This window comes from Cydia amplana, chromosome 24, assembly GCF_948474715.1.
Source record: "Cydia amplana chromosome 24, ilCydAmpl1.1, whole genome shotgun sequence".
Lineage (NCBI taxonomy): Eukaryota > Metazoa > Arthropoda > Insecta > Lepidoptera > Tortricidae > Cydia > Cydia amplana.
The window spans coordinates 8,549,801-8,563,840 of NC_086092.1; the positions used below are offsets into that span (position 1 = coordinate 8,549,801).

The 14,040-nt window shown below is 38.0% G+C and overlaps 3 protein-coding genes across 3 annotated transcripts; 2 read left to right on the forward strand and 1 right to left on the reverse strand.

The window, feature by feature from the left end:
- Nucleotides 1–2,946: 2,946 nt before the first annotated feature.
- LOC134659335 (adenosine 5'-monophosphoramidase HINT2-like) lies at nucleotides 2,947–5,494 on the reverse strand. Its single transcript, XM_063515001.1, has 3 exons — nucleotides 5,386–5,494; nucleotides 4,592–4,706; nucleotides 2,947–3,119 (listed from the first exon to the last, which is right to left on the reverse strand). Exons 1-3 carry the CDS (start codon nucleotides 5,467–5,469, stop codon nucleotides 2,947–2,949), a joined length of 372 nt encoding a protein of 123 aa, XP_063371071.1. The 5' UTR covers nucleotides 5,470–5,494.
- A 344-nt stretch (nucleotides 5,495–5,838) lies between these two features.
- On the forward strand, nucleotides 5,839–6,979 carry LOC134658951 (adenosine 5'-monophosphoramidase HINT1). The gene is made up of 3 exons (XM_063514557.1): nucleotides 5,839–6,035; nucleotides 6,346–6,457; nucleotides 6,781–6,979. Exons 1-3 carry the CDS (start codon nucleotides 5,922–5,924, stop codon nucleotides 6,939–6,941), a joined length of 387 nt encoding a protein of 128 aa, XP_063370627.1. The 5' UTR covers nucleotides 5,839–5,921; the 3' UTR covers nucleotides 6,942–6,979.
- A 393-nt stretch (nucleotides 6,980–7,372) lies between these two features.
- LOC134659332 (translin) lies at nucleotides 7,373–13,056 on the forward strand. The gene is made up of 7 exons (XM_063514998.1): nucleotides 7,373–7,521; nucleotides 7,683–7,770; nucleotides 8,863–8,959; nucleotides 9,487–9,602; nucleotides 10,633–10,715; nucleotides 11,709–11,800; nucleotides 12,921–13,056. Exons 1-7 carry the CDS (start codon nucleotides 7,444–7,446, stop codon nucleotides 13,054–13,056), a joined length of 690 nt encoding a protein of 229 aa, XP_063371068.1. The 5' UTR covers nucleotides 7,373–7,443.
- The last annotated feature ends 984 nt before the right edge of the window (nucleotides 13,057–14,040 follow it).

A 14,040-nucleotide genomic window follows, 5' to 3' on the forward strand; every position in this document is an offset into this window, starting at 1 on the left:
GGAAAAGAGGAAATTCGAAACGAGTGGCGAATTACCTATCCGCACGTGTATCGTATGTTTTACAGTACAGGTGGCACTTTAAACTTTCGACATACACACGGAAAGTGCTCTTTCCCGCACTAGTTCGGGAAAGTAGCACCATATGAACTGTAAAGTAACATTTGCCTCTCTATTTCTATAGAGAAATTTTAGTTACTAATTAAGTACCTATAGGTTTAGTACCTATATGATTTTAGTTTTAAACTCCTATAGGTATAATAACACTTATAAGAAAGAGTTATTGATTGTTAAAAGAATTCTTAAGTCTGTGAAAAATCGTTCCTAATTTGAAAGCTGAAATATATGGCGCTAAAACATGTTTTGTAACAAGATTGTCAAGGCGGCTCCAGTTTGAAGGCCAGTGACACTTACCACGCGACCACACTTACCAGTATTCCTCACAACTTTCTGCAATTGATAACTCTTTGCTTATAAATTTGGTCGATATTTTCGATCGTTAGACAAATTTTGTGAGAATGCAACTGAGTTGTTTAAATTTTAATTTATTAAATGTAATATATAAATTATAAGTAACATGTCGTGCATTTAGATAATATTGACTATTTTACAATTTTATACAATCTCATCCATTTATTAGACGTGTATATAATAATTGAAATGTATGTAAATATAACATTTGTGTAATTGTAGGGACAAGCCATGGTCCTATACAAAACATGTCACAAAATTTATAATTGCCAGACTTATTGTGTATAAAATAAAATATGCCAATGTAATATTTAGATTAATTCATGTATTTAAATTATAATTACTATACAAACTGGAAATGATGAAAACTTGATTCAGTACCCATAGGTTGAGAATATAATTTTTATTTAATTTTTAAATTATGGAACAAAAAACATTTAGATTGAATTATTTAAAATACCCAAATGGACACACTATGTATATATAAATTAATAGGCTATTGTGCACTGACACTAGAGAAATACACTAAAATCGGTGTCGCAATTTGAGAAGAGACGAATGGAAAGAACGATGAATGAATGAACGTAACAGGTAATAAAAATATGGAGGTTATTGTATAAACTTTAAAAAGGCACTGATATTTTCATCCCTATATACGAATTGTATGTAACTGTATGCCCTCCTCTTACGAATTCGTTTCATATAATATAACTACATTAACTACGCCCTGCTCAATGTTCTCGAAATAGGACAGTATAATACCAGGAAATAAAGTGTTCTTTATTAAGAACATTGGGCAGGACGAGACATTGGTTGCACCTTAACAAAGATTAACCCCTCCTTCAATTCAATCAAGTAACAAATACAACATTTATTTTATGCCGAAATTCTAGGATTAATTGTTAGGTGAATCAACTATTTCTTGTCTTCTGTCCAGACAATAGTAGCCCTTTGTTAGAAGACCTATTGTACCACGTTATACGTTATTGTACGTGGTAGGTGGCCCATTGTGTTTGGTTAATAAATGTCCTAAGACTAGCAGTGACCATGGCACATTGCTTCTGCCATAGAGAAAAAAATACATAGAGTGCTCACTCCATACATCAGTTTTAGTACCAAAAAGACTATTAGCATCTAGCATCGAGTAGCGGAATTATCAGTACTGCTACTTGACAATAGATGTAGCACCGCCCGGAAAGTCTTAGGCTGTTGAGATAAGACTTTCCGGTCGGTGCTACATCTATTGTCAAGTAGCAGTACTGATAGTTCCGCTACTCGATGCTAGATGTAGACACTGAAATTAATAGTCTAACTGATGTATGGAGTGAGCACTCTTGTCTTACTATTTATTTCTCTATGATCATACTCTCTTTGCTTCTACTTAAACGAGAGGCACTTTTTGAGTAGAGCTATAACTACAGATGTGCAAGTTGCGAAGAGTTTCCATAAAATTATATAAATTCTCGCAAATTTCATGAAACTTTCAGGAAATATGGAAATTTTTTAATTTAAAATTGGAAAGTTTCAATTCTCATACAAAAATGTATCCAAAAATCTTCCGAATTTTTCCTACGTTAAATTTCCGAAACTATTCGCAATTTTGGAAAGTTTCCTTAGGCACATCAGTAGCTATAACTATTTAACCTGTGTAAGACTGTGATCTGCATATTCGGTGTGCGCTGTAACTAGCTAATGTTATGTAATTGTAATTTAATATAATTCAGTTTGTTATAATTCTGTCATGTTTTATTTACACACCATTTTACTGACTATATTTATAGTCTTGTCAAGCAATTTCCATCGGTAGAAAATCGCGGCAAATCTAAAAAATGTGGGCGCGAAGAATTTTTGTCCCATAATAAATTAAAATTTCGCGTTTTTTTTCTACTGACAAAGTTGTTTGACAGGCTATACCTATAAAGAAAATATGCCGGTCTTTGTAGGATCCTAGCTTTCTAAACTAAGCACAGATTTATGAATATCATCTTCACACTGACCAATTGTAGATGTGGAGAGTAAAATATTATTCCATTTTTTTTATTATGAGTTTTTTTGGGACAAAACTATTTTCCAAACTCTTTAACTCGTACACAATTCGCTCCGAATATACCGTAACGTAATAATTCAATGAAATAGTGGCCCTTCCAAAGCCCCGTCGGCCATATCATCTGTATAATATCCCTATCCTCCGCATGTCCTTTTAAAAGGACAAATTCAAAATGGAATAAAAAAAGGTGCCAAATACGAAACTTCACAAATGACTTTGGAACTTTGGCTATTATCACTACATAGTATAAAATAAAACAAAGTCGCTTCCCGCTGTTTGTATGTATGCTTATATCTTTAAAACTACGCAACGGATTTTGATGCGGTTTTTTTTAATAGATAGAGTGATTCAAGAGGAAGGTTTATGTATAATTTGTCAACCCGTGCGAAGCCGGGGCGGGTCGCTAGTTTACTATGATAGTGACATTGAGATCAGAGCCGGGCTCCGGGCCCCGTCGGCCACAGCATGTGCTGCAGCGCGCGCCCGAACACGTGGAGCGCCCGCAGCCTCCCCGCCCTGTGGTCCTCGTCTAGCACCACGTGGTAGCCTGTCTTGTGGAGGCCCCGGAATATAGCGGTGTCTTTGGCGACGATTAGGAGGTGGCCTGAAACGGGCAGTGCGAAAAGAATAGTTATTTACGATACAAGTGCGGAAAAGAGGAAATTCGAAACGAGTGGCGATAAATTAAAACACGACCGAAGGGAGTGTTTTAAATCGACACGAGTTGCGAATTACCTATTCGCATGTGTATCGTACTTTTTACATTACATATATGGCACTTTAAACTTTCGACATACGCACGCAAATTGCCATTTCCCGTATTAACCGTAGTATTAAACCATATGTACTGTAAAGATTTTTTCATTGTTATAAAGAAACACCTACATGTACCTACAGTCGCCATCAGATATATCGGAGCGGCCAAGGTGTTCACAATATCTGAACACGCACTCTAACGCCCTGACAATAGAGGCGTGTTCAGATATTTGTGAGCGCCTTGGCCGCTTTGATATATCTGATGGCGACAGTATCAAAGGTTATGGCGCCATCCTTTGGCCTAATCTCGAGTAGATGGCGTTACTTTTAGATATTTAACAAATTGAACACATATCAGTATTACCTCGTCAGTGAAAGAATAAGGATCAAGTCAAATGGCGTTCTAAAAATTTTAAAATCTGTCGAAAGATGGCAGTAAAGATAAAGTGGTGGCTATTACACATTGGCTACATAATTTACTTTGACAATTCCCCTCTACATATTTCAAATTCTCTTTGGTAGAACTTTACCAACTTTATTTCGATAATCTGAACCACCAGCATGTGTAGGTATCCGTGGGACACGGCACAGATTCAAATCCATCCAACATTTCTTTGGTTTCAATGACGGTGCAGCCATACCTAACCCCTACCTCTACCCCACACTGGCGCCATATTCTTGTTGTTGCTCATTTCTGTTTTTTTTTTATAATTTTAAATTTTTGATAATTAAACGTTGTAAGAAAAAAAAACCGGCCAAGTGCGAGTCGGACTCGCGCACGGAGGGTTCCGCACCATCAACGAAAAATAGAGCAAAACAAGCAAAAAAACGGTCACCTATCCAAGTACTGACCCCGCCCGACGTTGCTTAACTTCGGTCAAAAATCACGTTTGTTGTATGGGAGCCCCACTTAAATCTTTTTTTTATTCTGTTTTTAGTATTTGTTGTTATAGCGGCAACAGAAATACATCATCTGTGGAAATTTCAACTGTCTAGCTATCACGGTTCGTGAGATACAGCCTGGTGACAGACGGACGGACAGCGAAGTCTTATTATAGTAATAGCAGGCGTGTCTCACTCCGCGATTTCGTCGCTTTGCTACAGGTAGCTAAAAGTACATCCGTTCGTTCGGCCCCAATTTTGGGGAAAGCCATAAGCCGCGCGTGGCGCTGTCGCCACCTAGCGGCTATATCTGTGCTGATCGTAACAGACGCGTTTTGTTAGAGAGTGAGTCTTCTGTACTTAGTACTATTATTTATTCTGTGGTAATAGGGTCCCGTTTTTTACCCTTTGGGTACGGAACCCTAAAAAGAAGTTTACCAAGAATCTTCTCGTCTTCATCTGTAGCGTGGCATAGTCTCGGGATATGCTTCTTCGGCGCTACCACGTAGTGGACAGGGGCTTGCGGATTGTATACTTCATCGAACACGAAACACTGAAAAATAGCAGTTTTTATAAAGCTGGTCAACCAAATCTTGCCAGTAAAAAAAGGCGCGAAATTCAAATTTTCTATGGGACGATATCCCTTCGCGCCTACATTTTTTAAATTTGCCGCCTTTTTCTACTGTCAAGATCTGGTTGACCAAGTATAGTTTGGCATTTCTGTTATAGTTGGTCAAACCAAGGTTTAATCATTGGATAGACCGTCATTATAGCTACAGAGCATGTAAGAACATCTACTTACTTTTTTTTCGGACACTTTCTGCCATCTTTCTGTGAAGGACTAGGAAATAATATATCCCTTTCTCTGTCCCTCTCAGTAAAAAGACCGCCGAAAAAGATGGAATAACCCCTTTAATCTTAAACGAGCAATTCCTGGTTGTTGCAATTATTGTTTCGGGGATCTCGGAAACGGCTCTAACGATTTCAGTGAAATTTGCTATATACCTATAGGGGTTTTCGGGGGTGAAGAATCGAGCTAGCTTGGTCTTATCTCTGGGAAAACGCTAATTTTTGAGTTTTTATATGTTTTCCGAGCAAAGCTCGCTCGGTCTCCCAGATATTCATACCCTTCACCAAATATGTCACACACACGCCAACCGACCTAATTACTTATTACCCTAAGGATATATACTTATATAGTAAGGAAGGACAATATACTAAGCGGTACATACCAAATCGTCCTCGTAAATATAATCTTCAGGCTTAAGACCAAAACTGTTTCTGTTTGAATTCGTTTTGCTTTCTATTGCAGCCATTATTTAAAAATAAAGTTATTCTGATTAATTTAACTCGTGAATATTCATTGAAACTGTCAGATACTTGTAGAATATTTGTTTTGACTCTGATTAAACATGGACTGAACAAGTCACCGTGAATATTGATAATGATAACACCATGATAACACCTGATAAAACTTTATCAATCTATACTATTGTTTTTTCAATGTTTTCAGAAAGTTTTCTAAATCAATTGCAAGTTTAGCTGATAAAACAGTTAGATACTCAAGCTGTTTATTGTTTGTTTAATTTGCCCTGATCTTATTTAAGTTATTCAATAGTTTTTAATAAGGTTTTTAACATGAAAAACATTGTGTAAAATTAAAATAATTTTAAAAGTTTTGATATCGTTTCAAATTTTGAAGAACGGAACGTAATGCGCCATCCTGTCAAGTGTCAACGAGTAAAAAAAAGAAAGAAAAGAAATAAATATGGCGGGTGGAGAAGTAGAACTCGCGCAATCTGCTGCCCCTGGTGGCGATACCATCTTTGGAAAGATTCTCAGGAAGGAGATTCCAGCGAAATTCGTCTACGAAGATGATCAGGTATTTATTTCGCCAGTTACGTCACCATTCCTGATGAATTTTACAGTGTATCCGTACCGGCACTTGACATTTCGGTGATTCGGTCAGCTGTTTATCACAAACATTTGAGTTTTTGCTGTACTACCCTAGCTCAATATTACCTGAATTTCTATATTGTAACCTGAAATTAAGAAAATTCATCGATATCATGATATAAAATATGTTCAAATAGAAATTTGTCCTTAATTTGAAGGTTAGGTTAGTGTTGCCAGATGTTAAACTTTTTCCGGAATTCTTAGGAATTACAGAATTGTATTTTTATTATTTTCAGTGCGTCGCATTCCACGACGTGGCTCCGCAAGCTCCCACGCACATCCTGGTGATCCCGCGTAAGCCCATTACTCAGCTTTCCAAGGCCGAAGATTCTGATGAGCAGTTACTTGGTAAATATGTTTTACTTAGCTATAATTTGTTCTATATTCATTATTCCACAGGTTATTTTTGTGAATTACTTCATAATAGAAATAGGTCGTTGTGATCACACAACTAGCTGGCCCGAGTTTACAATATCAAGTATTGGAATCTAATTCGTTTTGCTTTGGAAAATAGTTGTAAGGTTGTCAGGAAGACATCGCTGTTTAGCGATAAGACCGCCTGTTGTTTACCTCTTCTTGATTTTTTATATTTTTTGTATTGTTTTCTGTATTAAGGTTTGAAAAAAAGAGTATTTATATTGTAGTTGTAATTAATTTACCTAATTCCTCAGGACATCTGCTGATCGTGGCGCGCAAGGTGGCCACACTGCAGGGTCTGGACGAGTCTGGCTTCCGTCTGGTCATCAACGACGGCAAGAACGGTGCCCAGAGCGTCTACCATCTCCATATTCACATCCTCGGCGGCCGCCAGCTCAAGTGGCCCCCGGGCTAATTTTGTTACTATTATAATAAAGTATTTGTTTATGTGAAGATCTTTTTTATTTTTCTCAAATTATAAATCACACTTTAGCTGCTCTAAAATTTGATTGCAACTGTACATTATTCATTTCGTAGTCCACACAAAAAAATATACAAACGAAGTGCTTTGCCAAGAATTTCGATTTGGTTCAATGGGTTGAATTACATATGTTCGAACATCTTGAGACAAAAGAAATGCTTCTTTGTGTAGTTGTGTACATTGTAATGCACATATTGTGGGCGGCACGAGGTTAAACAAATGCAAACTATCAGTAAAAAAGAACTACATTTTAAGTTTTTTTTAGTGCAATGCGCTGGCAACATTTTTAGATAACCTTTGCCGCGTGAAAGCCGTGACGTGAAACGAAACGAAACGCAAACTCGCCCGCCGCATCACTTGTTCCGGTTGTTTGCGATCCATAATTTGTTGTTTATTTACATAATAACTACATCTTATAAGTAAGAAAACATTAAGAATGGGTGATAATCACTTAATAAAGTCCATCTTTACGGAGTTCCAAAAAACTCTTGACGAGGAGCAAGAACTGCGGGAGGTAAGATCGAAATCGAAATTCTTAGATGTAAAAATTTGTATTTTTCAATAAAATTACTAGTTTTGACTGTTCGACGTCGTATAACATGTCTTGTTAGGGTTTTTTTGTGTTATTATTTATTTATTTATGGTGTATTTAATGTGTTTTCGCAATAATTTTAGGTTATCCGCACAGTATGCAAGGAGGTGGATCAAATCTCACGCGAGGCGGTCACAATACTGCAGGTCATTCATCACAGCGACGACGGAAGTAAGTTTATTCTATAAGTTTTATTTAAAGTTCATCCTGTACTTTATGAAATACCCGTTTCTACAAGACACTTTCTAAAGCTTTGGATTCCTCCGAAAACGGTGCCGTCATATGACGGCCGTCATATAGCGGCAGCAAAAGACGGCCGTCTTTACGGTGGCGACATGTGGAAAGTACCACGGCGTCATAACACACCGTCATCCACCAAGGTCAAAGCGGCAAATTTGAAAAATGTAGGCGCGATGGGATAACGTCCCATAGAAAATTTGAATTTCGCGCCTTTTCCTACTGACAAGATTTGCTTGATCATCTATAATTCACTTGGAGGATGAAATATCATCAGACAAGGAAAATAATCGTAGTACGGAATCATTTATTCAAATCTCGTGTCATTTATTCCAAAATGGCGTCACCGCTATCTAATAAAACGTTCACGAAACTATCTACAAGGTCATGACGGCCGTCATCTTACGTTACGTTGACAATCAACGTAACGTAACGCCGTCTAGGAAACCGCGCCATCTTGTTTACATAGACAACGTTCTAGTGACGTCAGTCAACGCTATATAGCGGCCGTAATATGACGGCACCGTTTTCGGAGGAATCCAAAGCTTTAGGCAATATTTTTGTAATAAATTCTTTAAACTTTCAACAATTTAGCAAATATTTCTCATTTGTATTCCTGGTTATATGCGATTTTTATCGAACAACATAATTCTTCAAAAGTATATAACAAAATTTAATTGATTTAAATAATTGGCCTTTATTCTATCCATAGAGAAAACAACATGTTTTTTGCATACTTTTTTTTTTAACAAATGTGGACCTGGATGCGAGTTTTTGCATACTGTTATAAATCGCATGGTGTTAGCTGAGTCAAAAGAGATTTATATACTTGGTCAACCAGATCTTTGACTTTCGCGCCTACATTTTTCAAATTTGCCGCCTTTTTCTACTGACAAGATCTGGTTGACCAAGTATACTTCATCATTGTGTGTCAGCTGCAGAGAAAAGGTACCACCCCTGCATAGAAGTTTGTATGCAGGGGTGGTACCTTTTCTCTGTAGCTGACTGTACATGACCTAATTCCAGTTGCCCCGGCCTGCCAGCGCGCTCGAGAGCTGTTTGAGAAGGCCCGCGCCGGCTACGCCAAGCTGCGGGAGACTGTACCGGCTACGGATTACTACAAGTTTGTATCTCTATTTTCATTATTTATATCAGTATAGAATCTATACCAGATAGAATTAATAGAATAGTATAGAATTTGTACCAGGGATGTTGCGGATGTGGATTTTTAAAGGCTCACATCCGCGGATGCGGATGCGGATGTCAAGATAGATACATAAAAAACGTCAAATATTACATTTTAGTAATTTTTGTTTCAAAAAACCGGCCAAGTGCGAGTCGGACTCGCGTTCCAAGGGTTCCATACATTAAGTTCCACTCACGCTTGACTGCTCATTTTTAATAGGTTTTTTTGGCTAATGAATAAATTACCTAGTCTACCACTTACGCCGATGCTAAGATGTTCCTGTAGCGACCTGTTCCACATCCGCATCCGCATTAAATCCGCATCGATTTTATGCGGATGTTGAAAATAATGCGGACGTTCCGTGGTTGCGGATGCGGATATTCACAACATCCCTGGTATAGATACCTTGATGTACATGATACATTTACTTAAAATAGCATTTAATTCGAGATATTATTACACAGATACCACGACCACTGGCGCTTCATGACCCAACGGTACTGCTTCCTCGTATCCCTGACCATATGGCTGGAGAAAGGCATCCTGGCCACACATGAGACGGTGGCTGATGTGCTCGGCAGTAAGTACCTCAAGGAAATATTATTGAAACTACTGTACTGGACAAGTCTGGCTTCCGTCTGGTCATAAACGACGACAGGAACGGTGCCCAGAGCGTCTACCATCTCCATATTCACATCCTCGGCGGCCAGCTCAAGTGGCCCCCGGGCTAGTATACCTGACCATATGGCTGGAGAAAGGCATCTTGGCTACACATGAGACGGTGGCTGATGTGCTCGGCAGTAAGTACGCCTCGAGGAAATTTTATTGAAAAGGTCTTTATTTATATAAAATTAAAGTTTAATTTGGTTTGGTAAGAAGGAAAACGTGCCGAGCGAAAAAAACGGGGAAAGCTTTTTTCTCTTTCTAAATGTAACCAATCAGGATAATTAAAGCTTCTTTGGTAGTTAAGTATTTTGCATGTAATTTACAACTTTCACTTACTTGTCCATTTGCTTATTGTTATTTAATATTTTTAAGTGAGGTTATTATTTTTCACCTCAGCAGCTCGAACAAGGGTACTTTGCTACTTAAAAACAGTGAGCAAAATCGCATTTTGCTCACTGAGTGAGACAAAATGAGCAAAATGCTACTTAGCTCACTCAGTGAGAAAAATGCGATTTTGCTCACTGTTTTTAAGTACTCGCTACGCTCGTGAATCTAGTATAGAATCATTCGCTTTCACGGGACTCAAAATAAGCACTCAAAGAAATATCAAACTTTGATCTCTTGTTGTACAAATAACTATTTAAGTGAGGTTATTATTTTTAAGTGAGGTTATAAGTATCGCAGCAAAATCTATAATAATTTCGTTAATAAACATGATAGCATGTTTTGAATCATTGTGGCAACTTTCATTCAGTTGTTGCTATCTCGCTTGGTACACTTTTTCGGGTTTCCAATCTAGTACATAGTTTCTGAATGTATGGTACGCATTATTACTAAGACATGAAAATAGCCCAAATAGGGCTGACTTGCAGATGGCCGGTATTTATAAAAGTTGCAATTTCAATCATGATAAAAATCTCATATTTTGCGTTTGTATTTTTCAGTCAGTCCGGTGGAGGAGAAAGAAGGATTCCACCTGGACGTGGAAGATTACCTGGTCGGTCTACTGCAGATGTGCACTGAACTGGTGAGTTTTATATTTTATGAACCTTTTGTAAATTATTGCAGGTAACTAAAAAAACATCCTCTATTAGTGGATCTGTGAACTAAACCTCGCGATACGTTATGGTTATAACACAGCCGTTTTGAAAATATTCTAATACGTAAATCAATATAAAAATTGAATATAATAAAATTGTCTAACCTAAAACAAATTTTCACGAGAAACGGTTGAGAAGTCGACCTGTAGGGGAAATTGCCGGACAGACGTACAAAAACATTTCTGCGTCAACCACAGATATATAATAGTTCTTACTCTTACGAACAGATCTCTCAAAGAAAACGCACATACCTACTGATACCTACACAAAAATACAATGCAGTGACCTTGCACCTTGCCAGTGCACCTCGTCTTTGGGTGCTTGCAATTTTTGGACGCGCGTGGACTGTCAGTAGCGACGGCCAACCTCAACGCTTGGTCGGGGTTCGGACACGCGAAGTAGATGCATTTGCGTCATCTAGTGTATATTCATATATAAACGCGTTTTCAATTTACCCATTCCAAGAGTAAATTCAGCATTTGGCAAACGTTTTGGTGATTGCATCAGAGCGTCTACATACAATGCAATAAACAAACTATGTAACCTCAGGGATTGCACTCAAATGGAAGCGAAAAAACTACTTTTCATACTGCTGCACTCACAAAATTATGCCGAGACAGAAGCCATATTTGACAGGATCTAGTTTCAATATTGTGTCTAGGGTTAGCTTTAGTTTGTAGTTAAGATTACTAGTCGTAAGTAGTTTCTTACTAAATGTTAGACTAAATGTAACAGCTCCGATATTTAATTGTAATTTGGTTCCCCGCGATACAGGCATTGCCTAGTGCGGAGACCCCTGGTATATCTGTAACCTATTGCTGAAATAAATGATCTTTATTCTTATTCTTATATCTGTGGACTCGGTCAATAAAAATCATAGTAACTGAATAGCTATGAATAATGTTGTATTATATTTGCAGTCGCGGCTGGCGGTGAACGCGGTGACCCGCGGCGACTACGCGCGGCCGCTGCAGATCTCCAAGTTCGTGATGGAGCTCAACGCGGGCTTCAGGTGATACTCTTTTTAGGGTTCCGTAGCCAAATGGCAAAAAACGGAACCCTTATGGATTCGTCATGTCTGTCTGTCTGTCTGTCCGTCCGTATGTCACAGCCACTTTTCTCCGAAACTATAAGAACTATACTGTTGAAACTTGGTAAGTAGATGTATTCTGTGAACCGCATTAAGATTTTCATACAAAAATAAAAAAAAAAACAATTTTTGGGGATTCCCCATACTTAGAACTGAAACTCAATTTTTTTTTCATCAAACCCATACATATGGAGTATCTATGGATAGGTCTTCAAAAATGATATTGAGGTTTCTAATATCAGTAAAATGTGTCCCCCCCCCCCCCGTAACTTCTAAAATAAGAGAATGATAAAACAAAAAAAATATATGATGTACATTACCATGCAAACTTCCACCGAAAATTGGTTTAAACGAAATCTAGGAAGTAGTTTTTTTAATACGTCAAAATCCCCTAAATTTGGAACCCTTCATGAGCGAGTCCGACTCGCACTTGGCCGCTTTTTAGGACATACAAGCGTTCAGTAACTGTAGGGGCCTACTTAGAGGCTTACCCATTACCGCCCACACCCACTCTTTGGAACCCACCATTTTTTAATTTGGATCTATTAAATGTGTTAGTGACAGTACTGACAGTATTTTATCTTAAGGCTAATTAAATGTGTTAGTGACAGTACTGACAGTATTTTATCTTAAGGCTAATGTTAGTATAATATACTAATGCTAATGTTAATATATTTTTAATGCTGTTAGGTAGAGTTACAGTAGAAAATCTAAACTAACACCTTAATCCAGGTGTACCCAAGTGGGTACAGTCACAGTAAATTGGACATTCCATAGCGTAAGTATGGAACAACCAATTTAGCTAGGACCCTAAATGGCGTAACAATCACGAAGCGTGATGGTACAAGCATTAATAATATTAATATTACTCCAATAAAACTGAAACGGATTGTAAAAGATGTAAGTTTAAGATAAATTAGTACTTCGAGTTTGACAGCTGATGCAGATGGCGCTGTACGGCCTACATCAACAGTTGTGGATTCCTCCATACCTAAAAAAAACCTGTATTCACAGGAAGCTAATGAAATAATTTTGTTTTCAGACTCCTGAACCTTAAGAACGACCACCTCCGCAAGCGGTTCGACGCCCTCAAATACGATGTGAAAAAAATTGAGGAGGTCGTGTACGACCTCAGCATCAGGGGTCTACTGCCGCGGCCGGACCCTGTCGCCGTCTAAAGCAGGGATGTTGCGAACATCCGCATCCGCAACCGCGGAACTTCCGCATTATTTTCAACATCCGCATCCGCATAAAATCGATGCGGAGCTTATGCGGATGCGGATGTCGAACAAGTCGGTACAGGAACGTCTTAGCGGCGGCGTAAGTGCTAGCTAATTTCGTCATTACCTATAACGAAATCGTCTAGATTCAGAAAAGTCGGCCAAGTTACTGTTTATTAAATATAACGCACCTATATTCTTGCTCTAATACTAAACGTTTCGTTTTTTTTTTTATAAAAAAATACAAAAAATGAAATATTTGACGTTTTTTAAATACGTAATCTTGACATCCGCATCCGCATCCGCGGATGTGACCCTTTAAATATCCGCATCCGCGGATGTCAAAACATCCGCAACATCCCTGGTCTAAAGTAGCCTAAACAATATGAAAGAAAATGAAATGAAAATATTACTTCGTAAAGACTGGCCTTACGAGCACTAAGAACGGTGTCAGTACAGCGGTGTCACGCACACGAATTCGAGGAAAACGCCACAACGCAATAGGCTAGATGAATTTTCATGCATGGTATCAATCGATCAGGTTTGTTTTTATATGAAATGTAAGGATTCGAATGGTACATACCCTTACTTTTTTCCTTTTTGGAAGTTAAAAAGAAACTTAAATTTTGAAACTTTCAGGTCCTGTATTTTTGTAGTTTTTCCATATATTATTTATTCACATTATAGTGAAAAGTTGCTCATTCGCTACCTATTTTACTAGATCTTGTTATAAAATTCAACACGTGTCATCATCCCTATTGGTAGATGAGTTCGCATCACGCGCGCGATTGGTCGCAACTAGTTGCGTTAGACTGCACGATTGGCTGGAATTCATGAGTGACACCGCTGTATTGACACCATTCTTAGTGCCCGTCTTTAGATATATGTCAATGCTTGGTAGAGTTGGTAGTCACATATTATCTAGGAATCACCCATTGATTC

Excerpts from the sequence above, each read along its gene's own strand:
- LOC134659335 (XM_063515001.1), bottom strand. The coding sequence starts at position 5,469 with ATGGCTGCAATAGAAAGCAAAACGAATTCAAACAGAAACAGTTTTGGT. Across the intron at positions 4,707-5,385 it reads ATATTTACGAGGACGATTTG|TGTTTCGTGTTCGATGAAGT; the intron begins GTATGTACCGCT and ends GCTATTTTTCAG. Across the intron at positions 3,120-4,591 it reads TGAAGACGAGAAGATTCTTG|GCCACCTCCTAATCGTCGCC; the intron begins GTAAACTTCTTT and ends TGCCCGTTTCAG.
- LOC134659332 (XM_063514998.1), top strand. The coding sequence starts at position 7,444 with ATGGGTGATAATCACTTAATAAAGTCCATCTTTACGGAGTTCCAAAAA. Across the intron at positions 8,960-9,486 it reads CCGGCTACGGATTACTACAA|ATACCACGACCACTGGCGCT; the intron begins GTTTGTATCTCT and ends ATTATTACACAG. Across the intron at positions 10,716-11,708 it reads TGCAGATGTGCACTGAACTG|TCGCGGCTGGCGGTGAACGC; the intron begins GTGAGTTTTATA and ends TTATATTTGCAG.
- LOC134658951 (XM_063514557.1), top strand. The coding sequence starts at position 5,922 with ATGGCGGGTGGAGAAGTAGAACTCGCGCAATCTGCTGCCCCTGGTGGC. Across the intron at positions 6,036-6,345 it reads TCGTCTACGAAGATGATCAG|TGCGTCGCATTCCACGACGT; the intron begins GTATTTATTTCG and ends TATTATTTTCAG. Across the intron at positions 6,458-6,780 it reads TTCTGATGAGCAGTTACTTG|GACATCTGCTGATCGTGGCG; the intron begins GTAAATATGTTT and ends CTAATTCCTCAG.